Raw genomic sequence first — 27,462 nt, forward strand, 5'->3', positions numbered from 1 at the left:
CACAATCTAATCCACTGCCTCCATGTAACCATACACCATTGATTTCTCTGCACATCCATGGAAACACAATATATGGCTATTTCTGTAAGATTTTTATTAAAAATGCAGCCCACAAATCAGAACCCCCTACTCAGACAAGATGTACAGCACCTGGGCACCCTGCTTTGCTACCAGGGAGGTCAGCTCAGGACTGCAAAGCCATTTATGGTAGCAGCAGAGAGCCTTTCACGAGTGTCAGCATCTTCCCTTAAACCAAGAGGCTTGATGCCTGCCCAGAAATGTCATTGTTCAGTTTGCATCATTGGAAGCAGTTTCCAAAAGGTCAATTGGAAAACTAAAGGGCCTTCACCAAAATGAGTTACAGTGGCAGAAGCAAACAGAATAGGCAATTTCCTACTTCCTCTCATTTGAACAAACACAGGTTTTTCTTCCAGGGCCATACACGTGTTCTGCAGAATTTGATTAGCCAAATAAAAACATTTAGGTCATTTAGATTGTGTACATGAAAAGAAAAAATCTGAAGTACTGCATTCTAGATAGAAACATACCTACAGGATTTACTGGGAGCAGCAACTCATACCTCTTCATATTTCTTAGAGTACAGGCACCACAGAACAAGTTCAGCATGAGGTACTTGAAATCAGAGAGTTTACTATGCAAACACACTTTTCACCCATTAAAAAAAATAGATTAGAGGAAGATATAAACATCTTATTTATTAAATCAAATAGAAATGCAAAATATATTTCACATGCCTTACATGGAAAAGAGATGAACTTCCAAGACTTTAAAGCAAAACTGTGTCAGTTGACACGCAGGAAACAGGAACATTATAAACAGTCACAAAGAGGAGGAAGGACTGGGGGGAGGTGACATGGGGGTGCTGGGAAGGTCCTCCCCACTCTGAGAAAGATCTCTTAGAAACAAGAATGGAGCTTATGCTAAGCAAGCATTAGAAGTATGTTAATTTTAACATACATTTATTTTGGAGGAAATTATCTAAAGACATACAGTTGGCTACTAACTATTCAAAACAGTGGTCTAAGTTATGTATACCATACTCATTAAGTGCACATGGGTTTAATTTTTGAGTATAACATAGTCATATGAATTAGACACGGGTTTATTTTTTGAACATCAGTAGGGCCAGCAGGAGAATCAGAAACACCAAAAACACCTTTTAAAAACTAGATCAATACACAGCCACGTTCTGTGCGACTCTGCTATTAAAAAAATGGGGAAAAAGATTAAAAATATAACTATTTTTCTAAGTATTTTAATCATTTTGTCGTCCTCCAATTCTTCCTCCCTCCTACACACAATTTCTTGGAAACTGAAATGACACTCAACAGCAAATACAAAGCATACACCAATAGTATAGTCCACAGTTTCTCTAAAGAGTCAATAGTCCAGCAATTTTAAAGTGATCTATGTGCAAAAAATAAACAAATGAAAGAGTTTCTTAAAAAAAGAAAAGTCCGCTGCAGCCTTAACTTCTACTTAAAAAAAAAGAATCTGAGGATTTGCACTAAGTTTCCCAGTGGAGAACAGATCAGTAACTCCAAGTACTCTGCCTAACCTGTGACTTGGTGTTGCAAAACTGTCAACATCCCAAGTTTACTACCTGCTGGCAAGTGGAAAACAGACTGTATCCCCATGAGAAATAGGAAAACCACTATTCATAAACTGGTCCTCTGAGATACATAAACATGTGGTGCAGGTATGTATTCAGAGACTGCTACCTACAGCTGAGAAGAGTCCTCTCAGCATGACTAACAGTAAATTATTAACAATAAAATATTCAAAACTTCTAAGAGCAGTATTTGAAATGTTCCTGCCTGCTCAATGCCTCTAGGCCTAAGCTATCTGCTCATTAATAGTGGTGTAAGTCAGGGCAGCTCTGGTGAAGTTACAGTGGAAATCACTGTGCATGAGGATTTGTGTGTGAGAAGAACAGTCCCCTGAACTACAGACTAGTTCAGTCCTGACCACACTACAATAGGGAATTGTGTTTAAACCATGAGTAATCATGCAGTCATCTCCCAGCATAGTACTTCTTTTCTGCACACATGGAATGTAAATGACTGAGATTTACAACTGATGATTTTGCAGATTTAATGGATTATATTTCTCTAATGGTTCTGAGTAAAAAAAAACACCACCAAAAAGGCCAAAAAAACCCAAAAACAAAAAGACCAAACCCAAGCTCACTGCTGTCTGCTTTTTTTCTTTATTGGATGACTTATCTGGCACACAGTGAGGATTTCTAACAGTGAGTAAGTCTTCAAAGACATCAGATTAGTTGGGCTGGGTATGGTAGAGCCCAGGTGCGGAAGACACCACAATAGATGATAAAGCTTAATCACGGTTAAGTGAAAAAGCAGATCTTATGTCTGTTAGTAGTCTGGTAAATGGAGATGACGCCCCACATCCTAAGCCAGGGCAGTGAAACAGAACAATCACCAACTCATAAAACGCCTCGAGTTTTCCAGATAAAAACTCAGAAGAGCAAAACATGAGCAGTAAAGTCACTTGGTGTTTAATGGCTTTCAAAGTCACCTTCCCAAAGAGGACAAACATCAAAACTATCTCCAACTTGAAAGCCACACGGCAATATTCTGCCTTTTGCCACCCACTGCTGCAAGGGACAGAGGAGCACTGTGGAGGCTGAGGGGGAGATCAGCTGCAGGAAGGTGACCAGCCTTTGCCAGCGTGAGGGACTTCCACAGAAGGAATCTCACCCAAAAACGTGAGGCTTTGAGAATGATGGCAAACACACTTGGACTGATGCAAAACACTGAAGTACTGCAGAGTGTCCAGAGAAGGGCAGTGGAGCTGGTGAAGGTGTGGAACACAAGTCCTGATAGGACTGGCTGAGGGAGCTGGGGGTGTTGAGCCCAGAGAAAATGAGGCCCAGGAGGGACCTTATTGCTCCCTACAACTACCTGAAAGGATGCTGTAGTGAGGTGGAGGCCAGTCTTTTCTCCCAGGTAACAAGCAGTAGCACAAAAAGACACAAGTTGTGCTAAGATAGATCATTAGGAAAATTTTTTTCACTGAAAGAGTGGTCAAACATTGGAATAGGCTGCCCAGGGAAGTGGTGGAATCACCATCCCCAGAAGCATTCGACAAAAACACATAGTGATTAGGGACATGGAGGACCTGGCAGTGTTAGGTTAATGGTTGGACTCAATGATCTTACACGTCTTTGCCAACCTAAATGATTCTATGAAACCACATACCTTAATGCAGGAAAATGGTGGCTCTGGTGCAGTTCAAATCACAGCCAAACTGGTTTTATTTGCCAAGGACAGGTAAACACTAACAACACTATTCAACCTGTGTTTCAAGTGCTGTTAGGCCCATACCACATACAACATTTAGCCTTGGTTTGTCTCCCCATAATGCACTAAAGTAAAACCAGACCTTAAGGAATAACTTGCATAGTAAGAAAAGGTCATCAATTTAATCATTTACTTTTAAGCAGGCAAGCAAATTTGTAAACATTCAAAAGCGGCAGCATCCAAGTTACAAACAATTTAAGGAAAAAAGAATTGAGATTATTAAGGTTCTTTATCCTCTCAAAAATTTTGGAAATGAACTTTTAAAACACTGCAAACATTGAACACTCAGTTGCACTTCTAAACCTGCTAGTAATTCTGCCTTCCAAGGAATTCTGCTTTCTAAAACAGATGACCTCACAGTTGCCATACTTTTTATCATTTGCCATTTGGAAGTCAGCTACCAGAGCATTTCACCTCAGTCTAAATCCCATTAGCAAAGGGAATGCCCGTGTCTTGATTCAACACCTCTTTAACTTCTGAGGGTAAAGTGTCAAAGAGGTGATCTTCCACTACGAGCCCACTTTTCCTGAGAAGCTGACACTGCCCCAGTGTAGCTGGCAGACGGTCCAAGCAGTTTCCCTTCAGTTCCAGGTAAGTCAGCTGCAACAGCTGACTTACTTTATCTGGGATTGAGGTAATACAGTTTTGTCCCAGACTCAAAGTCCTCAATTTAACACATTTAAACAACTGTTTTGGCAAAATGTCGACTTTGTTTCCTGTGATGTGAAAATGCTGAAGATTTTGAAGCAAACCTATTTCCACTGGAATCACCGCAATGGAGTTGTAGCTTACATCCAAACACCGAAGTTTCTGTAAACTGAACACTGCGGCAGGTAAGGTTTCAAGTTTGTTATTGGAGAGATAAAGAGACTCCAAATTCTTTATGTGAGTAATGGATGAAGGAATGCTGACTATTTTATTGTGCCACAGCTTTAAACAAGTCAATCTTTTTAAATGCTGGAAACTGATAATTTCTTCAATTGTGCGTATGCTATTTGACTTTAAATCCAGTTCTTGTAAGTTAGAGAGACTGAAGATGGCATGGGGAATTCTCTCCAGTTCACAGTTCTGCAGTTCCAACTCTGCAACATTTGTCATTTTCTTAAGGCTATTGAGTACCACAAGCTTAGTGCCATCGTTATGAATGACTAGTTTTGTCAGATGTGGTGCTACATCTGTGATATTGGGGGGAATTTTGGTCAAATTGCTCTTCACGTGGAGAATTTTAAGGTGTCTCAACTCTCTAAGAGATTCAAGCCCTATCATTTTATTATTTTCAGAGTTCAAGTTGCCTATCAAATACAATTCACGGAGGGTTTTGAGCAAATACACCCACGCAGGAATTTCTGCGACATCTGTGAATTTCACATGAAGGCATCTCAAGTGGTCCCGGAGGAAGCTGAAGGCAGTCTGCTCGACCTTCGCAGGGCAGTGGTACAGATGAAGCTCCTGAAGATTTGTCATCTGGGAAATTTTGGCTGTAATTTTCGCTTCAGGAATCAGCTCCAGTTTCAACACATCCAGATCTGTCAGATCAAACACTGCATCAGGGACCCCTGACAGCATGAAGAGATGCAGCTCCTGCTTGTCCTGGGCGTTGCGGGAGACGTGCTGCCGAAGCTTTTCATAAGTCCATTCATGGTTCAAACTAATCCCGCGCAGTTTGTTCTCGCTTACCTCTGACAAAAAGACACCAAATCGCTTCGAATACAGCTGGTCATACTGATCCACCATGTGCAAGAGAAATGCAAAATCATTTTTGACATCTGGGATATCGCTGAAGCTGCTCTCTTCCCTGACCTTTTCAAAGGAGTATTCTTTCAAAGGTATCCGGAACAGCCAGAAAAGCGTGTAGAGGCAGATAAAACCATAGACACAGATGAGGGAAATGTAGCTGATAAGCAGCTTCTTCAACATATAAGCCATATTGTGTGTACATTCAAACTGTGTGTAGCCAATCAGGTGCTCCACTTTTGGGTTGCAGATGTGTTCAAAACTGATGGTGTTGACGAAGTTTGCAGTATAGCAGAGAATAAATATGAACTTGACAGTCTTGATGACAGTCTGGCCAACGTAGAGCTTGTAAATCAGATCGCTGTCTTCCACGTGAGCCCGGAACTTCCGGACTTTCTCAAACAGCGCCTTGGCCTGTTCTCCATCTTTCTTATCTAAAATCGTGACACTGGGAATCTCGATCATCGGCTTATCGGCTGAAAATTTGAAGCCAGATTTGGTTATCATGGGAGTGCTGGCACTTGGGCTTCCTTCATCACTGCTAGTGGAAACATACTTGGGCAGGGACTGGGCACCAGTTAACCTCTGTTTGTTCTCCTCAGAGTCCTCACATGCCGTTTCAGACAATGCTTTTGTAGTCCAAGGAGACTCAAAGCACTTCCCCAGTATAGACACAAAATGCTCAATTTTTGAGCAAGTCTTGGGATACTTGAACCAAAAATTACTACTGACTATTAAAATGATAGTATGGATGAGAACAAGATAGGGAAAATACTTTGAGTACCAAGGAAGAGCCAAATGATAGCACATCTGGTTAATAAATACATACTGCTGAAAATCCAAATTTGTTTTACGGCCTGAGGAATCTTTCTGCTCCTTCTTCAGCTCCTGGTCTGATTCAGTGGGTTGATACTGAGAAGGGGTAGCTCTGCTCAGAAGAATGTCAGGTGTTACAGTGGGGGCAAAGGAAACAGTTCTCATTGATGCTTCTTCTTGACCAGTGGTTGTTTCAACAGTGGTGAAGTCAGCCTTCCCTGCTGTATCAGGCTGCACTCTTGAATTTACAGTAGACTGCAAAACTGGCAAGCAGACCACCTGGTCTTTTGTCAGCTGCATGGTTCCAGCAAAAATGGCGACCATTAACATAACAACAGCGAGATAATCCATAAATACATCCCACCATGGTTTCAAGATACGGTAAGTTGGCTGGATGTCACTGAGCGATGCAACTTCTGCAAGGGTAAACATTCCTACAAGAGAACAAAGACAAAGTCACTGTTATTGACTGAGGGCATTAATTTTACCATTTAAAAACAATCCCAGCTTGACATACACAACCTCAGAAGGTTTCTCTTTTGTAATGTTTTGTTGCCTGTTGTATATTTTCCATCATGCCACTTAACAGTTTTTCCAAAACCAAAACAATGAAGTATTTTAGCAAAACAGAAGGCTTCTTACTTCAGGCCACGCCATGTTTATGTATCTTTGCCACTTCACAGCACTGAAGCCTGCTCTGTGCAAGTGAAATATCTGAAAGGTATAATACTGTATCTGATATATATTAATAAAAGGAAGAGAAACAATAGACTACAGAGCACAACATCCAATTCTGTATAAATGATTGCTTAAGTCTGAGCACAAAATATCCAGCACTAACAGTATTTTGTAGTACCTTGCATTTAAACAAAACAGCATTTCTCTCAATACTTTGCACTCTGCTCATGACTTGGACAGCACATTTTAGGTCTCGTTACATCATCAGCAAGGTCTCTCATTTGTTTTAATCTAGCACAACACGGTATCTTCCACTCCTTCCCCCTGAGCATCTGCATGTCTTATCAGATTGATTGGCTCCTTTCCCTTTTAAGTATCACTGCAGCACAAGTGAAAGCCTTCCAGTCACTATGTGAACATTTGGCACAATCCTTTTTAATATACTTGGATATTTTAAAGTAAAAAACAGTTGGATGGGGACTTGAGCAACCTAATCTAGTGAGTGGCATCCCTGCCCATGGCAGTAATGTTGGAAATAGATACTATGTTTAGGAACCTTCTCACCCAAACCATTTATTCTAAGATTGGACCAAATATTGGTACTGTGTACATTTTTCTCCCCAGTTGATTTAACCCAGCTAACCAAGAACAAACTGCACAACTCTTTCTAATAGGGAAAACATTTTTTCAGATATTACCACATCTAGTGATCACAGGAAGCCAGTTAGTACAGTAGGACAGGAGCTGACTGCAAGGCTTTCACTTTGTCTTAAACATATGGACGTGAGACAAAGCAGCAAACTGACCATGGGGAATCCAAACCTCTCTGCAGCTTTAAGCAACTTGCTTTGCTTTTTGTTTTGACAAAAAATGGAGTAATCAACTTATCAGCTTTAAAAAAAATAAGCTTCCTGCGCAAGCAGGATGTGGTAAAATCATCATTTTGACTGCTGAATTTGTGACTCAAGTTGCCATTTCTAAAGAAAAATATCTAGCTTGTGTGCACACATGCAGCTGGGAAGGAGATAGTATGTACACTATCCCACAGAGTCTGTCTCCCTTGCTTGGGACATGAACAGCTTAGCAGAGCCCAAGGAGATCACAGCAGACAGTAACAAGATGCATTTGATTTATTATTTTTAACTTGTAGCATAACAATTCATACAGACCTGCACCTTACACAGTGGAGAGGCAGTGTCATAAAGGACAGTGTCAGAGGCAACATATATACAGTGTGATAATTTAATTATTTCTGGATAACAGACATTTCTACGCACAGAATTCAAATACCAGCAATTGCCTATATGGTAAAAGCCATGCACTAGCACCCTGCTTCCCCACCCCAGTACAAGCAGCTCCCACACCTCGGTCTGTGAGAAAGGCCAGCACTTGTCTTTACTACCACAGAGCTCACCATCAAAGTGTCTCCTCCAACACAGGGAGATACCCAGCCCCTGCCCTCCCACACTCCTCCCTGAAGCTTTTACCAGTCTTGCATACCAAGCCTGCGATCTGTTGGAGGCAGCCAGAGAGGAAAGGACTTTATCTCACTGCAGCACTCATCTCAGTGCTCTTGGCACAGCTGCCAAAACTTAAAAGTTAGGACTGAGTTTCTCAAGGAACCAGCAGAAGGAGCTTCCAGTTCTCACTTTCTTGGGCAAGTGAACGTCATATACTCCTCCCTCATTACAAGTTTTTGAGGTCTTACAATCCTCCCAGCTCCGCAAGGATCTCCTTCCTGAGAGGCTCCTGAGCCTGCCCCCACACACCTGCGCAGGGCTGCAGCTGCTGCACAAAGTGCTGAAGGACACCAACCAGTAACACACCCCAGCTATCAAAGCCTCACAGTGCCTGACTTGGAAGTCGGCTACAGACTCCCATCTTTAATGTCTCCCAGTGCTTCACCTGCACTGAGTCACAGCATGACTGCTTGCCCTGGAGTTGCTACCTATGACATTTAAACAGTAACAGTGTGCACTTGAACAGCATTAGCCATTTGTGCTAATGTGAACAGATTGATAAAAAGGACCCTCCTAACTCCTAGGGCCCAACTGTCTGTCACCTGCCCAGAACAGGAGAACCACAAAGCAACAGCAGAGGTGACTTTTTCCCCCAAATAGATTTTTTTTCTTTCTAGGACGCTCTCTGGAAGGCATACTCTCCATGTCCAGGCTGTTTTCACTGTGCTCTCACATATCCTGGCTGCCACAGAAGTTCTGCCCAGCAGGTGCGTTCAGCAGGAGAGCACCAAGCCAAGGCACACAAGGACGAGTCCTGTGGTGCAGGAGAGCAGGCTGGGAAGGAGGAACCAGCTCACTGCTGGAGCAAACATGGGCAGCTGCTCCTGCCTGCTCCTCTGGGGCCAGCCTATCTCTCAACTCTGCACCAGCTAACTACGTGGGAAGTTCCTTCACTGCGGTTTGGGGCACAGCCCCCAGAATTCCTTTCACAGAAAGAAGGTGATTTTTTTGCTTCTGCCACGAGAACACGTGGACAAAGGATGGAAACCCAGGCACTGCAGACATGACTGCTCTGAACAACTGAAATAAGGGAAGAGAAATGACAGAGCACAAAGTGGTTCCAGCTGAAGACTTAGAAAGAACAGCAATAAAAGCAAAAGTTAACAATCACCTCTGCAGGACCTCTGTCTTGCACACACAAAATCATTCCCAAAAAGGTTAGGAGGCACAACAGAGCCTGAGTAATCCTCTTTGTGAGGCTGTAGGAAGCATGCTGTAACAGGAGCTTTACACCAAGAAGCAGCACATTCAATGTTCTGAACACATCTTTTCTTTCAAGTTACTGATACTCAGAGAAGAGCTCCTGTTTTGGCAGAGATTAGCAGTTATAAAACAAAAAACTCCTCTGTCGCATTACTAACGCTGTCTCATAAAAGACAGACCTTTTTCTAGCTAGTAAAAATCAGTTCCAAGACCTGAAAACAGATTTGCCTCCTTACATGTCCAAAATGTTTAATGTTCTGAGTCTTAAAACCAAGAAGAAAAACTATAAACCTACACACAATATAAGACACATTCTGACACGCTGCAAATAAATTTGGTATTTTCTCTCTTAAATCCATCATAACATGTATTGGTGTTTGATTTTACTAAACTAATAACCATAGAAGTTAACTTTTATTATATTTCTGCACTCACTTAGAAATCAAACAATTAAGAGGCACTTAGAACAACAGGTCTGTACAGTATGGTAATGGGTTTGGATTTTCTTTATTCCTTTTGAATTTAAACTATTCAAAGCTTTTGAAACCTACTGTCTAGAATATTCCTTAGAGTAGGTGGAGAGTATTTTCAGTACTAATTTTCAACTCCTTTTAAGAGTGACAAATTGGGCTTTGAGTTTCACTGTAAGTTACAGTGATAACACTGTAACTGTAACACTGTTTGGAAGTAAGGAAAAAAGAAAGAAAAAAGAAAGATGCAAATGCCAGTCTGTCTGGCAGAGCCTGCAACTATAGATGGTGTCCCCTCAAAACCAGTCATGGCATGCTCTACCCACAACCCCAATGCAGAAAACATCTGTGAGCAGATGGTCAAACTGAAGAACAAAGTCCTGTGCAGCTGAAATGTTAAAGTACCTGATTTCTCATGTGAAAACACGCCCTTCTTTCAGCCCTTTTCAGGGCTTACAAGGCACCACATGGACCTTGAGGGTCAGCAGAACATGGGGCTTTGACATACCCAAATTCAAAAGAGATCCACACTAGAAAAGTAAGGTTCTTGAAGAGAAATTCTCATTCCTAATATGGAAAGTCAGGACAGACTCCTTTTTGAAATGGCACATTTTAGTTTAGTTTTAATAAGCATAGATTTAAATTCAAAGATACTGCAGTATGATCCTTGAGGCTGCACAGCTACATAAAGCCTTTAATTTTAACAAATAACCTTTTTTCCTCCCAAACCCTGTCTCCAGTCCCAGGATAGTACCCTAGGATAGTATCAACTTCTTTCAGCTCCATCTATCACTTCTAGCTGTCTACTGGGTGTATTCTTTCCCCTGAAACAAAATTTTTTTAGCCTAAATAAATGCAACTGTTTTAAGCAGAGCTGTTTCTTGCTACCTTCTAATACTTTAAGGTGGAAAAACTTGAAGTTCTGAAAGTAGTGCAGTAGTGTGATTTGGAGCTCTAGAATTAAACCTACTTAGTTTATTTTGCAGTTATACAAGTTACAGTGAAACAGGAATATAAAGAGAAAAATATAAACAATGACAATGGAATTGTCATAGGTCCACAGTAAATCAGGAAGGGTAGCAACTAATTTAATAAATCAGTATTCTTAACATATCATTACACTTAATTATAATAATTTCATTAGTCTTAAATAAAAGCTGTAATAGAAAGAGATCAGAATGTGATTAGCCTGGTGAATTTCGGACACATTTCAGACTATAACTGCTGAAATACAAAATGGGACATATTTGGGATAAGAAACTGCTCTAGCTTAAACACAGAAGTTAGCAGAAAAGGAAGCAGCAGATTGGTATGTCACTAATGTTTATTTACATCCTACTTCTTCCTGTACTTACAGATAAAAACTGTCTGTCCTGTAACTCCCTGGCCCTCCTGTCTTAAAAGCATATTTAAAGTTAAAGCAAATTCAAAGTCAGAACAAACAAATAAAAGGAGAATTGTAGCACATGATACACTCATTCACTCTCAGGTTCCCAAGACTCCAAACAAGTCCACTTTGTTTCAGGAAACAAAAAGATTCTTGAATCCGCCTTGTTACTGCATCTGGTAAAGAATTTCCTAAAAAAACCCTCAACATTTCTAGCTAAAAAGTGCTGCTACTAACAAAATTGTTTTCTCCCTTCCCACAGGAAATTAAGGAGAAGAAAATTTTTCCCATAACTAAAAGGCATTGCTAGCTTGTTTTTGATCAAGTGACCATAAGTTTAAATTTAATTTCCATTGTATATTTTGTTGTCTCTTTCCATCAACCATTTCTACTTCTGCAATATCCTGTTAAAGCAGACTATTTGACCATAATGTGATAAGAATATGAGATTCCTGTTAGCCAGGACCCTGCCAGTATCAATTGTTCCATGGACAATCTGCCATCAAAATGATGGCACTATCCTTTTTTTCCTACTTCCTTTTCTTTTCCACAGAACCAAATATAAGAAGCCCCAAGACCCTTGTGAAATGATGCACAAAGACATACAGGAAGGTCTAAAAATCAGGTTAGGCATTCTGAGCACATCCAGATTCATGCCTGCGTTGGTTATTCAGTTTCTGAGATGACAAGTCTGAAACAAACTGAAGGATTAACACCAGTAGGCTTTGGGATCGAGTAGCAGAGGATAAGCGCCCTGCTGAACTAGGTGGGAATACTACAACTGTCCCTAGCCTGTCCTAATAGGTTGGCTAAGAGGACATTTTATTTCACAAGGGATTATTGTGCTTTACTTTACCTGAGCCCACTCAAGCTACAAAAGCAGCTGAAGGTACAACTGTGACTACAGCTCCTCCTCTCAGCCAGCCTGCAAACAAACCCCCAAAATTCAGCTAAGCATGGATTTGTGCACTGAATGTCTCTATTGCCTGAGAAGTCCAGGAAGCATTTCACAGGAAAACACAACATGGGTGCTTTTATGGTATTTCTCTATTATAGGAAATGCTTTGTTGCTACTTCAGTGATGGAAGGCACTGCAGAACATTAACACCAGGATGGGGCTTATGTTATCACATATGTCCTGATCAGTGCTTTTATCTCTGGAAAATCAAAACCAGATTTAATATAAAAAACTGCATAGAAAAAGACTTCCATCATTTCTTTCTACCAATAAGCATGACAAGAATTTCCACTTACTGTTTCTTCCCTAAACACCTGACAGCAACCAAATCTACCCATTTGAAATTAATCTGCAAGATCTAGTTTGGATTATTTTTGTATGGCTGCCCTGTAATGGATGATGAGGAAAAGGAAAGCATTGAACACAAAGCTGGAAGGATATTTCCTATAGAGGAAAACACTTCAACTAAGGAACAAGAGTTCTACAATAGCTTTTAATGAAATAATAGTTCATACACTCACTGAGAAACAAAAGCAACCAAACAAAATCCCCCACATCTAGCCCATCTCCCCAGCTCCCCCATCCCCCTGCCCAAACTGCACAGCTATAATTTTGGACTTTCTCTTAAAGCAGATATATAATACCTCTCTATATATATGCCTTTATATTTATATACATAATATATATAATCTCTGACATAGTCTGCAAATACATTCTCCTGTTAAGGAAGCATCACCTTTATGAACAGCATGAACCTCATTGACAGTAACTTGCAAAATAAAAAATTATCAAAATCCTATTTCTCTTGGATTGCATAAAGAAATATTAGGCTGCAGTAAGCTGGAGACAAAAATAAGATTCTTTACATAATCAATGTCAAATTAGTACCACTTACAAAAATTAAATCTATAAAAACCACTTTTTTCTTTTTTTAAAATCTTCAAAATTGCTGCCCTTCAAAGCTGGGCTTTTTCAGGTTGTGTAACACTCTAACCTACTTTTGGATGCTGCTATTTAAGTGTTTACACTGAATCTTCCTTGTTTACCAGTTCTTTGAAGGTCTAGTGCCATACACCACTTCTACACAAATGGTTTTGTAAACAATGTGATATTTAAAAAGCAGTATTAGCAGCCATTCTTTCCCCTAACCATAAACTGTCAAATCTTACCTCATTCTTGCCTTGCTGCAAACGACTGGAAAAGTCTATTTAAAGATGGCTTTCAAAACAGGAGCCCATTTTTACATTTTGGAGTAGTTCCACAAAGCATCCAAAGATTATTAACATAATTAAAGCTCCCCCAAAAAACACCAAAATTATTAATCCCAAAATGATTTAAAAACACCAAAATTTATTATTATTATTAATTACCTCTGTATTTGCTGCATGCAAATTCTGTGTCTACAGAGCACATAAAATGAGTAACTTCTCACTTTGCCTAGTGCAGTAATCCTCAGCATGCTCTTATGAAAGAGCTGCTTGGACAAAAAGTGCTAGCTTCAGGTTTTATTGACATTTATCCCCAGGCTACAGAGTGCAGATCAGGTGCCCAGTACACTTCAGAAAGCTCAGGGAGACCCAAGCAGCCACACCACTCCATCCTTACTTCTCACAGGTTAGCAGGGTCAGGGACCATGAAGGGCAGCAGAGAAGAGATGGGAGAAGCAAACAAGACTGGAGAGAGTGGTCTTCTCTGGTAAAGAGATCAGGATTAGATGTGCTCCACTTGAAGTCAGTTAACCACGTGTGATTTTACAGTTACAAAACAAACCACCTAGCAAGGCAATGTGCAAGAAACCAGAAGAGGTGGCTAATGAGACACCAGCAGGGTAAATCCTCAAATTAAGATGCTCTTCATACCTGTAAGCAACAGTCCATGAATGCACAGGCATTTCAGGGGCACAGCTGCCAGAACAGAAATGCTGCAGCAGAGTGGCAAGGACCTGGCACAGGAAGGCAGAGAACACACCTTGGATGTACCCTGCACATGCACTCCCACCTTACACTGCTGCTGCAGCCCCTCTTATTTATGCAATGCCAATTCATCCTCCTTTTATCTGAGGCAGCACATTCCCAGCGATCAAAGTCACAGAGCCAGGGCTGAGTAACCAAATCTGCAACAGCATTTTCTGTTTCACCTAGCCAGAGAGAAATGACAGTGAGCAGACACTTAGGATTTCATTTCACAGAATTCCCAAAACAGCCAGAGCAGCAATCATGAAACAACACCCAACTTTTGTGTGCAGGAAGTTTAACACCAAGCACTTTTACTCAAGTGTAGACACAACTGAAGCACATTTAACCTGCAATGGCATGGATGTAAAATGCAATCAGAAGTTACACCACACAATAAACCAACAGCTGCTTGCTCTCAACTGTAAATATTTAATCCTTTTGTCATTTCTAAATCTGCTGTTCCCCTATCTTTTAGGCCATGAGGTTTCTGCAGTGTTTTCATGACCACTATCAGAAGTAGAGGAACACACAGTAAACATCTGGCACTTCTACTAACCAGAGCACTTTGGGAATTTATCAAGTTGCAAAAGCAAGCTGCACCAAAATAAATCACATCTGGTAACTCTTGTCCCTAGAGGCTGTTTTTTATCACTAAAAACAAGCCAGCAATACAATTAAAAATAAATTTAAATGATTGGGAGAGAAAAAAAGTAAAAAATGTAACAAACTTTTATTTCCTTTTCAGTTTAGAAATCTGAAAAACAGAACAGTAAAAAATGGTTTACATCCAAGTTATTCAAATTTCCTTTTTACATAAATAAGTCCACATGGCTACAAAGCTTGTTACACAAAATTGCTTTATCTCAGATAGAGACAGCACTCAAACTCATGCAATTCCTCTGAAAAATACTCTTCTCCGATGCACAGCCACACACACTGCCAGTCTGTCTGTCTCCTCCTTTCAAACCCACTTGGAACTAGGGCAAGAAATTGAACCTGGCATACATGGAGCTGATAGTTTGGTGATTTTAAGCCACAGAATGTAAAGATACAAATCTTATTACAGAATGTATTAGTAGCTTTAACTGCACACCCTAAACGTACCATAGGAATAAGGAGGAATGCCTACCAAAGAGAAGGAAATGTGTTGCTGAAGTTCACTCTGCTGCAGATTTTAATAGCCCCTCTTCAGGGCAAAATTAACTCTCCCCAGTACCTTAGCTCATGGTACTAAAGTCTTATTTTACTTAATTTCTAAACTGCATTCCCATCCATATGGAAGCAGGTTTACTGAGTAACTGAAGTAAATGATTTTCAATGAATACTTTCTCCTTCCTTTTATTTCAATGGACATGTGAGCAACCTTGAATTGGAACATTTACAGCATCCTCATGGAGATCTAGAGCCAAGAACAGACAAAAAGTTCCTTTAACTAAAGAACAGGCTCCTTTGTTCCCTATCTTAGCTGGTTCATCTCTTCAGCCTGCAAACGCAGTGACTCTCTCTGGGTTACATGTTGAACAGAAGTTTCATAAAGATTTGCACACATACAAGCTACTGTATTTCAAATATCTGCAGTGGCACTTTCATTATACCCATTAGCTAAAAGCAAACCAGTAAAGGTCACACGTATATTAAAAAATTAAAATAACAGAAACAAATTACACATATGCAAACACACAAAAAAGTGCCCAGTGACACAAGAAGCTACATGTAAACACAAGCCTCCTACTCACACATCAGAGTTCCTCTGTTTCTGCTAAGAGCTTTTCTCTAGCAAGAGCAGTAGGAAGGAGCATTAAATCCAGCTGAGAATCAGGATATGGAAAAACACACTCAAAGTCCACCTTTCCTTTTACTCACTCTGCTGCTTTGATGAAAAAATTAAAATGCTAGTTTATAGCTCAATAAATAGGCTGCACCCTCAATTTTCAAATACAGTTTCTCCACTCTTTATGGGACAACTGTCTAACTTTGTTTCAACTTAAATGTCACACAGCTTCTTTTATCCCCAGGGAGAAGGGGATACTTCCTTGCTCAAGCCAAGGTCCAGCTGTAAACCATGTCTCAGAAACTACTCGAGGTAGCAGCCCCTGACACCCTGAGCACAATGTGTGCCCCGAGCCAGGGCAGGCAGCACACACAGCTGCCAGCCTGCTGCCAACCCTACCTGCTCTTTATCAAGCACAGAGATCTCCTACACCTCACACATCCTGCCAGATGGGTAACAATGATGATTCTCACATAAAACTCTGATCAGCAGATGAAGGATGAGTTATTAATGTTGCCACATTCCTGCCAAGCTTCCAATAGCTGAACCTCCAGTGGTTTCATGCCAGGAAAAATGCCTGCAGCTGAAGCAGCATTTATCCTCAAAGGGATTTATTTAAGTTTACTATAATTCTTTTTCCTCTTCCAAACTTAAGCTGCTTTCTGTAAGAGATAAGCTATTTGCTTAGTCCATCTAGTCCCATAATTGTTTGGTTCAGGGTGTGTACTTCATTACTTTGACATAAAAAGAAATTGCACTTCAACACATTTTTGGGAGCTCTTTTGAAATTTTGCTGATGAGCTCAGATCACCTCCTTCCTTTTAAAGCTTTATTTTCTCAAAACACCATTCAAAACACTGCTTTAAGAACAAAAAGAATGTTCCAAGACTTGCTGTCCTACCAGTGATTACAGCATTCCTTCTCTAACAAGAAGCAAGTTTTCAGCTCTGCCAAAACGTTCAGTAAGGTTCCATTGTATTGCTTGATGCGATTCACCAGCACTAACAGATCCATACAACCTGCAATTTAAATATTTACTATTGCTAAATTTGTATTATGATTTGACTCAAATACTCCAGCTGGAACAGTAACCTCTGCACTGAGGGCCCTCCAGCAGGGACTGGGCAGACAACCCTTGCCCCTGAAGGCTCACAATCTAAAAGTGATTATTTGTTAGGCAATGATAAGCATTTGTGCTGTAACATTCAAAGCAAAAAACCAAACTCCCTCAGGCTTCCAGAAAAAGATAAAAAAAGTGGGATAACAGCCTGATTAAAGTATAATCAAATTTAACGTTTTAATGCACTGCAATCTTTGAGAAGGCTTAACATTATGTGCCAATAAATCCCTTTACAATTACAGCATTCCTATATACTTAGCAGCACTCCTTCACACTGGTTTGAAGATGATGCTATCTAAAAAGTAAGGCACTAAATGTAACAGCTCTTGAGACCTACCTTTCCATTGAAATGGACAATGAAGCTTTCCTTTCCAGTCAAATTTGTCTTAAAATAGATAATGAAGCTGAGTGTACACTTCAAGTAAAATAAAAATACAGAAAAGAGACACTCTACTCAATCTCATTTACAGACAACACCACTCTTGCTCCAGCACTTAGGACTTTTCCATGATTACTCCAGGCTTCCACACACACTTGCAATAAAGTTTTTGGCAGCCAACTTCACTCATGTACCATGCCACTGTCTGACTTTTACAGCCAACATCTGCTTGGATGGTGACATCAGAAAATCAGTGCAGAGGCAGCTTTTTTATTTGGCGGGCAGCTTCCCCTTACCCCAGGTGCTCTCCTTTTGAACTCATTTTAGCAAGTTTCACATCACTTAACGGTAGCACAATAGCTGCTCCCCAGCTGCTACAGAAGTAAAAGCAGAGTGCCTTCTAACTAGAGGAAAAGACAACAATCAGGTCCTGTTGTTGCCGCTGTAAGCAATTTTCACATCCTTCAGCAGGGCCCAGCCAGGTCCCCAGGAGATTCTGTGCAAGCATGAATAACCAGCAAGGCAAGTTCAGGACACAGCACTACATCATACTGACCTGGCAGAGGAAGGGTCCTTACCTTCTAAACCACCTTCTAGCCCTTCCACCAACATGCCAAGATCTCACAAAAAATGGAAATGGAAAGTCTGAGCAGTCTTGCCCCTTGACTGCCCTGAGCAGAACAAGAACTTGTCCCAAGCAAACTCTTAACATCACATGAAGCGGTATTTCTACAGGCATGTGTGATGGACTAGGCATCACCTACACACGAAGCAGGATCAACAGAGAAAATGAGTTTCTATCTGGTAACAACACCAGAAAACACCAGTTTGGTGCAGTGGTGATGGTGAGAGAGTGAACAACTACAGGGTTCTCCTCCCAGGCATGCAGAGATTTCCAGGCACTCTCAGTGCTCAGGTGGCAAACACCCCTCCCAGGACAGGGGAGCCTGGAGACATCCTGCAACTACCAGGGACAGCAGGGATTATCTGAGCTCTTGGTTTGCATTTCAGGTTGTTGACTCAACACAAAATAAAACACAAAATGGCCACAATTTCCCACACAGTGACCTGTATCACGTCATAGCTGAATGTAAGTCATCTTCCATACAGACCTATTTGTAAGTCTGACTGGCATTATTTTCACAAGGATCTACTCAAGAACATTAGGACAACTAGCCAACCACTTTATTTACATTTTCCCCGTTATCTCATCACACACTTGGACAACTGCCCATGCATGTGGGTGTACAATAATAACATACATATGACTACATACCCATCAGCCATGAGTCAAGAGTTTAGGATTTGTCATGGCCAGACTGAAACCATCCATTTAAGATAAAGTTTTGTAACAGCCTGTCTTTGACCAAGAGTTCTGCCTGCCAAATCATGCCTGAGGTACTTTTTTTTTTTAAATAACAGAAATTTTATCAAGGCCCAGAACTCGGCTATAGTTTTTGTTCCCTTTTAGACTAAACAGCAATTCTAATCTCAGTTTCAAGTTCCTCAAAGGCTAAAAGAAAAACCCTCTCTCAAGATATAAAACCACCAAGCAACTTTGGATTAATGAAAATTTAAATTATTCTTTTAAGCCTGCACTGGTTTCAATTTCCCAAGAACAGATTTGCTTTAGGAAGGCAGATGAAGTGCTTCTCTCTCATCATTAAGCTTGGGACACCCACACATAGCACCAACTGACCTACAAGGTAAGACCCAAAATGGTGACTCTAAAAAGGCAGGTGATGTGCTACTGCTGTGAGCTCTAAATTCTTGCATATGGACACAGCCATGTCCACATTCACTGTGACAGAGCCCTGGATCACAATACCAAAGCTGGATCCTTGCTCACCACTCATAAGCAGGCACTGCTGTTGCAGCCTACTCTTGAAACATGGCTAATAGCTTACTGTGCTGCCTGTTGGGTTAAAGCATTCTGTATGAGACAGAGCACTCTGACAATCCTGCTCCTGACTCAGCAGGGACACACTGTCTGTCTCACAGATGCCACTCACTACCTTCCACAACACCTGAATTGGATGTTCTGTGTGCCTTGCATCTCCAGCTGCTGTGCCTTGGTCAGTTTCTTCTTCAAACTGACACAAACAAACAAAAAAATAAAAGTGATTTTTTTCACTTAGACTCTGCTAGGACTTGATACTTATAGTGCATAAAAGGATCAATTCCCTAATCTATCACAAAGCCCTACTGCATTATACAGTGTGTCACCCTGTTTCAAAAGGATTATGGCCCAAAAATTCAGTTGAATTGCATCAGATTTCATACAGCAGAGTGTTTGAGGAAGGCAGAGTTTCAAGACTGACCAGTTATGAAGAGGAAGAATCTTTAAGTTTCTGCCATGGGCTAGTAATTGGAATAAATCTTTTATTCTCTACATCAGCAACACTTTGACCTCAGGATAATCACAAAGTAAAGTCATCCTAAAAACAGTTTTCAAGTATTGGCAGTGTGTTGGAATTAATCCTTACCATGCAACTCTACTATGAAAAGTGACTGAACAAATGTATTATTGAAAGATACAAAGTATCAGGGAATTTTGATATTTCCATGCAGGCGTGCAATTAACAAGCAAAACCATTTCTCTGCACTTACTGGAATTCTTCTTTTGAGAGTTTAGCCAAGTTTTCCACACACAGTTGATCTGTGTATAGTGCTCCTTAATGCTCTGCATAGACTCACTTGCTGAAGCTGGCCCTATTCACTGATCTTTGTTTTGTCAAATTACGAGAAGCAAGATGTAAATAAAGTTTTACTTCTACCCCTGAAGGGGGGAGAAACAACTGATTGTATGAAATGACTAATCATGAACTGGTTTAAAACAGAAACAAAATCCCCATCAGAAATTAAAACAGTCATGGATGGAGGTAAAGGCCAACAGGATTAGACTACAAGATCTCAAGTTATATAAATAAAAGCAATAATGCTATTATGACTCATTTATTAGAGAATCTTTATTGCCTTCAATTAACAAAAAAAAATAATGTGAGGATGGCACCAAGTTACATAAAATGATTTCTTGCCTCTAAGTTGCTGTTTGTGAATAGCTGCAATTTGAACAGAGATCTCAATAAATCTTCACTATAACATAGACCCAAAATTGGAAGTTTTTTAGCAATGAGCAAAATCATAATCATTTTAACATAAAATATTCAACTTTTCCCAGTGAGACTTGCACTTGAGCTTTTTAATTACAAGGTCTGCACCTCTATCATCCACGGCAAGGATCAGCAAGGAACAATCAACCACGTTGCAACACCACAGCCAGCTCCTGTAGTTTTCTCCAGTCCTCCTCTGTGACATCTGCCACTGTCAAAGCCACAACACACTACAGGGTCTGATCCTCCAACTCCTAGAGGAGGTCTCCCTGCCAACTCTAACACCATCGCACCAACCACTTCCGGGCAAACTACTTCTTCTTAGTAATTCTAAGTCACTGAAAACCCACAGGACATAAAATTATAAATTACCATAACCCTGCCAAAACACAACATGGCCAAACACAGCAGCAAAGTATAGCTATTTCTCTGTGGATGAAAGCCAGGGCATTTCTAGTGTTTTATTTCCTCTAATGCACAAAACCTAAATGCCAACAGCATGCTCCTTGGTAGAAGCCCAAAGACCACTTAAAAGTCTCCATTTTCAAGATGTCTTAGAGGACATAACTTATTTCATTACCTTCCCCCCCTTAAAATACAAAAGCAGCTTCAGTTTCCTCTATGATCCCCTCTGACTCTTGGAACTCCTGTGGGTAGACAAGAACAGCAAGAGTTATGAATACAGCTCGTATTTGGCATTAACTGAACATCTTTAATTTATGATTACTATTACATTACAAAATGCACATATACACAAATGTGTCTTACAGATCAAGTCATCTTTCCACAGTCAGCAAATGATGCAATTTATTCAGTCATCACAGTCCAGATCAGACTAGTGACACTCTAAGACATCACACAAACAATACAATAGCATGTACTGAGGAACTACTGAAAACTCATTTAACAAATAAAAGCCATCTCATAAAAACATCCCATGAGAGTCTTTTGCCGCAGTATATCATCTGTGTTTCAGACTCAGCATTCAAAAATATTTAGCTTTTCTACAACAAAGAATTTTACTTGTGTTGGAATGACTGCATGCAGGGAAAAATATGGCAGTCATACAAAAGCCACAAAATATCACAATTCACTGTGTTTCTTGATGCAGCTCTTAAAAGCCAATTCATAGCATTTATGACTTCAACATCGTTTTCTCCTCTGTTCACAGTCCAGTATTCTTACTTGATTCTTTGCCAGACTAGTGCTACATTAAGCTAGAAAGGCAGCCTGTAAAGGTAGGGCTGATGTATTCCTTTATCCTTGCAAAGAACTTCAAAGCAAGTCTGCTCACTGGTCCCCATCTTTGGGCCACAAATCGTGTGACAACAAAATAACGTTCCCATCTACAAGGACAGCAAAGCTAAAATGCTTCATCTTTTGAACCTGCTCTAGTTTTATAACTTTAACTACATCACCATTTTTCTCATGTTCTTGTTCTGTAATCCTGCAGATTGCTTTCCACCAAGACCTGGGTGGTGGACAGACGTGGGTTGCAAGACCCATGCAGAGTTGACCTTCTTTCTTTGATCACGTACATGTGTTTCTGCATGGACACAGTGACAAACACAGAGGAGCTCTCTGCTCTTCAAGTGACAACTCAAGAGCACACTGAGGCATACACTGCTAACAGTGCTGAGCAGCTACCCCGGGGCCTGCAAACCATGAAAGGGAAGCAACAGTGGAACAGCCCTCACAGTCATTATGCCTGTACCTGCACCTTCCCATCAACACTTTCTGTCCACTTGTATTTACCAGATGCAACTGTCACACCAAATAAAGTTCTGGGTGTGGCTGTCTCACCTACATGTAACCTTGGGAAGGGAAAAGGAAAAGAAAAAAGTAATGAAGATTACAGCATCTGTAACTCTTCATTTAAGAACAGAGAGCAGCTTTCTCCAAAACAAGTGTCAAGAGGTAATTAAAAAGGAATACTTCTGCCTGACAAAAATACAGTTAAACCTTCTTTCCATAACTTAAATCTCCTTGCTCTATTTCTCTCTCCACTTCTGATAGTATCAATCCTCATAGATGCTTCATTTCCCCTGCAGCTCAATTACTTTAATACAACAGAGAAATACTGTACAAGTATTGTCACTGAAAAGCTGAGTGTTCAAAAAGCAGTTTGCTACTCTGATCCATGCGTATTCTGTTTGTGTATCAGCATGCATGCCCTTCAATCAGAGGGACAATGACACATTTTAGCACACAGGGTGCGTTCTCCCTTTATCACCACCTCCCCATCATACACACACCCTCAGTGTTCCTTCAGCCTGAATTATGCTCCTTCTCATATTAAATTTAGAAACAGAACTCTGAATCACCAGTTCCTGTTGTGAAAGTAGCTAGAAACAGATACAGCAAAAGGAGCTTCCTAGTAAACTGCTATACAATAATCAGTCCACTACATTAGACCCCACTGTTACCAATTGCTTTTTAAGTCCAGAACAGAATCATATAGATTTATGTGAAACTAAAGAAATAATTTCCTGGGTGTCTAATCCTTCCCAGAATCCTATCAATTCTTATCCGTAAGGGTATCGTGTAGCAGTGAGTTTCAGAAATTAACTGTCCACTTTAAAAAAGAAAAAAAAAAAAACAAACCACACCCAACTCCCCAACCCCCCCAAACATTACTCATAAACTCATTGCTAGTGAGCCTGCTGCTGCACTTACTCCATTTCATTCTACTTTTCCTCAACAGTCTTTTAGATGCACCTTGAAGAAGAGCAACAGAAAGATCTAAGCTGCTGCTTTGCAAGAGAAGAGCAGCACAAAGACTCCAAAACTGGTTATATGCAAGAAAGGTCAGTTCCAGAGTGAGAAGAGTTCAGACAGCATTACACACAAGTTAGTCTGCCCTGCAGACAGCAATTATTTCCTAGCATAAGCAGAGTGGAAATGCACTCATGTCTCCCAGTTAGAGTCCATGAAGAACCATATGCGTGGTTAGGAAACTCTTGGTCACCACTTGTGGATTCCAGTTCCTTCAGTTGCCCTTGAAATATTTAACAAAGGAGCTACGTATCTCACGCCAAGAGGCACCACCCATGTACATGCCTCTCCTGAAGTATACACACACACACACACACACATATGCTATATATATATATATATATATATATACACACACACACATGCTTTCTAGCAGAGAGGCCAGCTCAACTATGCAGCACATGCGAAGAAGAGTTTGGTTTGCAGGTTTGTATAGTCCCATCTATGACTTACTGAAGTCAGTTTGACATCACTTACCACTACCCTTAATAATTCCTGTATTTAGCACAGAGGACACTTCCAGAAAATCTTTCAGCCCTGGGAACATTTTGGGTGGAGTTCACCACTTTCCTCTGTTATTTATTTGTTCTAACACTCATGCTCTCTCACCATTACAAATGCACTTATTTCCAACTGCCTGATTGCAGCTCCCAGCCATCAGTTCTGTGTCATGCCTGTTTCTGTTTGTATTTTAGCCTTCAGTGCACTTTCCTTCAGAAGGTGTTTCCCACCAATTATTAAGTTCCTCCACTTATCTATCAAGAAACAACAAACCCAGCAACAGAATGAGCCTTTCAGGCTCGCCTTGTGGAACACCAGTCAGCCTTCAAATACCTTCTCTGATTTATGTGAACTCACTCCCATTCTCAACAGGCTCCTCTTGATATCAGAACTGTACACAATTCACCTTCCTTCTCCCATGCCCCTCCTACCCCCAGCTATGCCCCTTTGCTGCCCTGCAGGACAGCAGTCATGTCCAGCAGTTGACTCACTGTACCCCAAGCAGTTGTCTCCCCAAGCTCCTATTCTGTCACTACACTGAAGCGCAACACCTGCAAGCCCCATGATATTACAGATTATATCAAATTGCACCTTTGATTGTTACAGCTCACCAGGCTGTGTGAATTCTGGTGTCCAAGCTGCTTTGTCCTTGTTTGCCACACTGCCTGGAGTGATATGGCCTGCCAATTCTACCAGTACAGATCCTGCCCCTGTCTCTAGCTACTTGAAAAGGTTCAATGGAATATGCCCTCACCTCAATCCTTAAAACAATGAAGCATTCCTGTTTGACAGTGATTCACCACAAGTGACTAACTTTCAAACATCAGTTAGTCAGTTCTTCGTTTGCTTTTGCAGTATCACAGAGCAGTAACATGTCAGGACAGGAGTCCCCAAGGGGCACAGCAGTGCTCACTGACTACTGTGCAGCTGCTGAGAGAGGGAACGGGAGACAGCACTTGGAAGGAGCTATGGAGTAGCAGAGGACCATAATGGGTTGAACTGTCTCCATCCCCCTTGCAGGAGATGCCTTTGAAGATATAGCTTTACTACATCTCAGAGTGCTTTAATTTTTTTCAGTATTTTGGTGACTGATAATTTCAAGCCAGCTGGATTATGATTAAATCAGTCTCCCACTCTTTCCTTGTCTATTCCAGCACAGTTGGTTTTAAGACCCCCAAGACCAATAGTTATTGAAAACTGTATGCATGCCTACAGACTTTTAAATCAGACTTAATTCTCTGTTGGAATTGCACTAATGGTATCACATTCTACACCTTCTCAAATATGGAAGAGTATTAACAAATATTTCTACTTTTTTGCATGAGCTACTTTAGTATCTCTGTCTAGTAATTTGAATGATTTCTAACACAGTTGAGCTGTAGAAAATATTCAGTTAATTCTTTAACTTACTTCCTTAACTTCTAACTTCATATATCCACTTTCCCCTTAATTACTGGCTTTTCTTTTAAATCTCTAGATGTGTCCTGAAATCAGAGGGCTGTTAGTGTAGATGTCTTCTTTCTTAAAACCAGAATTTCAGATTTTGGACTATTTAGTAGCTTCTTACAAAGATCTGTTTTCCATTCACCTTTTTTTTTTTCCTACAAGGACATTGAGTTCTCTGTGATGACAAATATGCTCTTTTGCAGCATTAAGTGCAATCTCTTTGGGGCTGTTTGCGGTTTGCCTATCCTTTACATAAATGGGTCACACTCAATGGTCCCATGGCAACCAACCAACTTCTGTAGCTTTGTCAGCTGAAGACCTGAAACAAGAATTGACCTGCAGTGGGCTAAATTTCCATGAACATCTTTCCATGATGCCAACAGGATGTTCAGCACTCTGGAGGCAACAAAACTAACCAGAGTGCACAAACGGAAACAAACCTACCATTACTGATCAGCCATTTCAAACATCTCTAAAAAGCACCTCAAAATCTAGTCCTTGACTGTAAAGATGAGGAATTTACCAAGTAACCAAACTGGTAAGTCAAGCACACTGGATAGTGTACAGATTCAGACTCCCACCACCAGCCTGACCCTCACTCAGGTTCACAGCTTCTGCACAGCCCAGCCACCTGCTGCTTGTTTGATGAACAAGGCAAAATGAGCTCACCTCAGTCTGGCCCCAGTGGGACACTGCACAGAAACTGCTCCTCAGCCAAGAAAGGCAGCACAAAGCATGTGCACTCAGAGTGCAGAAACAACATCCCGCATCTGCCCAAGGTGAAGGCATCTGTGCTCTGCCTGGATTTGCCCATCCTGTCAATTAAAACTTCATGCAGAATCAGTCCTTAGTCTCTAGAACCAAGTCTTTCAGAGGGCAATAAAAGTATTCAGCAAGGAAATAACAACATTCGACTTTATAATTGCCTCAACAGTAAGAAAAACATTCAGAACCTTCAATTTTCACAACCTTATTTAAATAATATGCTAACTATCCCCACACGATGATCTATTATGTGTTCTGAAAGCATGACAGTAGCAGTCTACAGATGGAATTCTGCAGTTCAACATACATGATGGACCTTTCTACTTAATCTCACATGGCGGCTGAAACACATAGTTGCATGAATTTAATTAAATTAGAAATTCCCTACTGTGTTTCACAAGTCTGCATTCAGTAACTGAAAAGGCAATAATCTGTGTTCTTGCTGTACATCAGCCACTGCAACTTATTTTGCACAACTGAAAATGACGAAGGAAAAATAGCTACAGTATTTCAGACATTCCTCTTCTTATTAAAAAAGGAAGAGAAGTAAAGAAGGAAGAAAAAAAGACTGTAGCAATACATTGAAATGCTAAATAGAAAGCTCTGTCCATAACTTCTCTAACAAATTCTTCCTGAATTAAGCAGCAAATATTCAAAACTGCCAGTCTGCACACACAGTTCAGTCCGAAGTGCACAACCCCTGTGCCAGATTCCTCCATCCCTTTCTCTCAGGCTTGAGGTAAACACAACTATGCAGATTGCCAAAAGCCTCAGATAACAGAACATTCAGCCTTTTTCTACTACCCAGATTTTGCTAAAGGTCCCTGTTGCATACACACATCTGAAAAATCAACTTTGTATGGGATGGGAAGAATTTCAGTTTGGGGTGGAACTCCAAGATTTGCTCAGAGAGCTTGTACTCCTCTAACTTCCTTCACCCTCCTCCCATCAGCTTAGAAAAACTCAGAAGAAATCAGCAGCTTTATCCACTAAAGGGCATTTCACTTACTAGAAAAGATTAAATATGTGAACTAGAAGTTTCTACTGAAATTTTCAGTCATTACATGGCTAGTGACAGCTTTAAGGATGCCATGAGCAGCATTTTAAGTCTATTGCAAAGACTAAAGTCAGTTCACATCCTCTCATAATTTCTGCTTAAGGTTAGCAGAGTCAGAAGGTTGAAAAATGAATTCAGATGAAAGTACAAGGTGACTTTAAAATACAAGTGCTATTCCTGACTAGTAATACATCTACATCCACATAAACCCTCCCAAATCCTTAAGAAGAGCCTTCCCATATAATATAATCCACTTTGAGGCTTTGTCTGCATAAGGCACTTTGGATTAACTCTTAAGACAAAAACCATGCAAATTAAAAAACTGATTGATTAAACTCTTTGAGACCTTCTTCAGATGCTCTTCTTCAGAATCAGAGTGACTCTCAATTATTCTACCTCAAAGATGCAGAACAGTTGAAGCAGTTCACTTTAAATTCACACCTTCAGCTGACTTGAAGGATTTCTTAACG

The 27,462-nt window shown here is 40.6% G+C and overlaps 1 protein-coding gene across 4 annotated transcripts in view; it reads right to left on the minus strand.

Annotated features, from left to right (window-relative positions):
* Positions 1-690: 690 nt before the first annotated feature.
* Positions 691-27,462, minus strand: part of LRRC8D (leucine rich repeat containing 8 VRAC subunit D) — a 51,967-nt gene continuing 25,195 nt past the window's right edge. For all 4 annotated transcript variants that reach the window (XM_063165744.1, XM_063165741.1, XM_063165742.1 and 1 more), the window contains one exon: positions 691-6,328. In XM_063165744.1, coding sequence (XP_063021814.1) covers positions 3,765-6,326 — 2,562 coding nt within the window. In that variant the 5' untranslated portion in view covers positions 6,327-6,328 and the 3' untranslated portion in view covers positions 691-3,764. The remainder of the gene's footprint in view (positions 6,329-27,462) is intronic.

Source organism: Melospiza melodia, chromosome 11 (assembly GCF_035770615.1).
Source record: "Melospiza melodia melodia isolate bMelMel2 chromosome 11, bMelMel2.pri, whole genome shotgun sequence".
In the NCBI taxonomy this organism is placed as follows: domain Eukaryota; kingdom Metazoa; phylum Chordata; class Aves; order Passeriformes; family Passerellidae; genus Melospiza; species Melospiza melodia.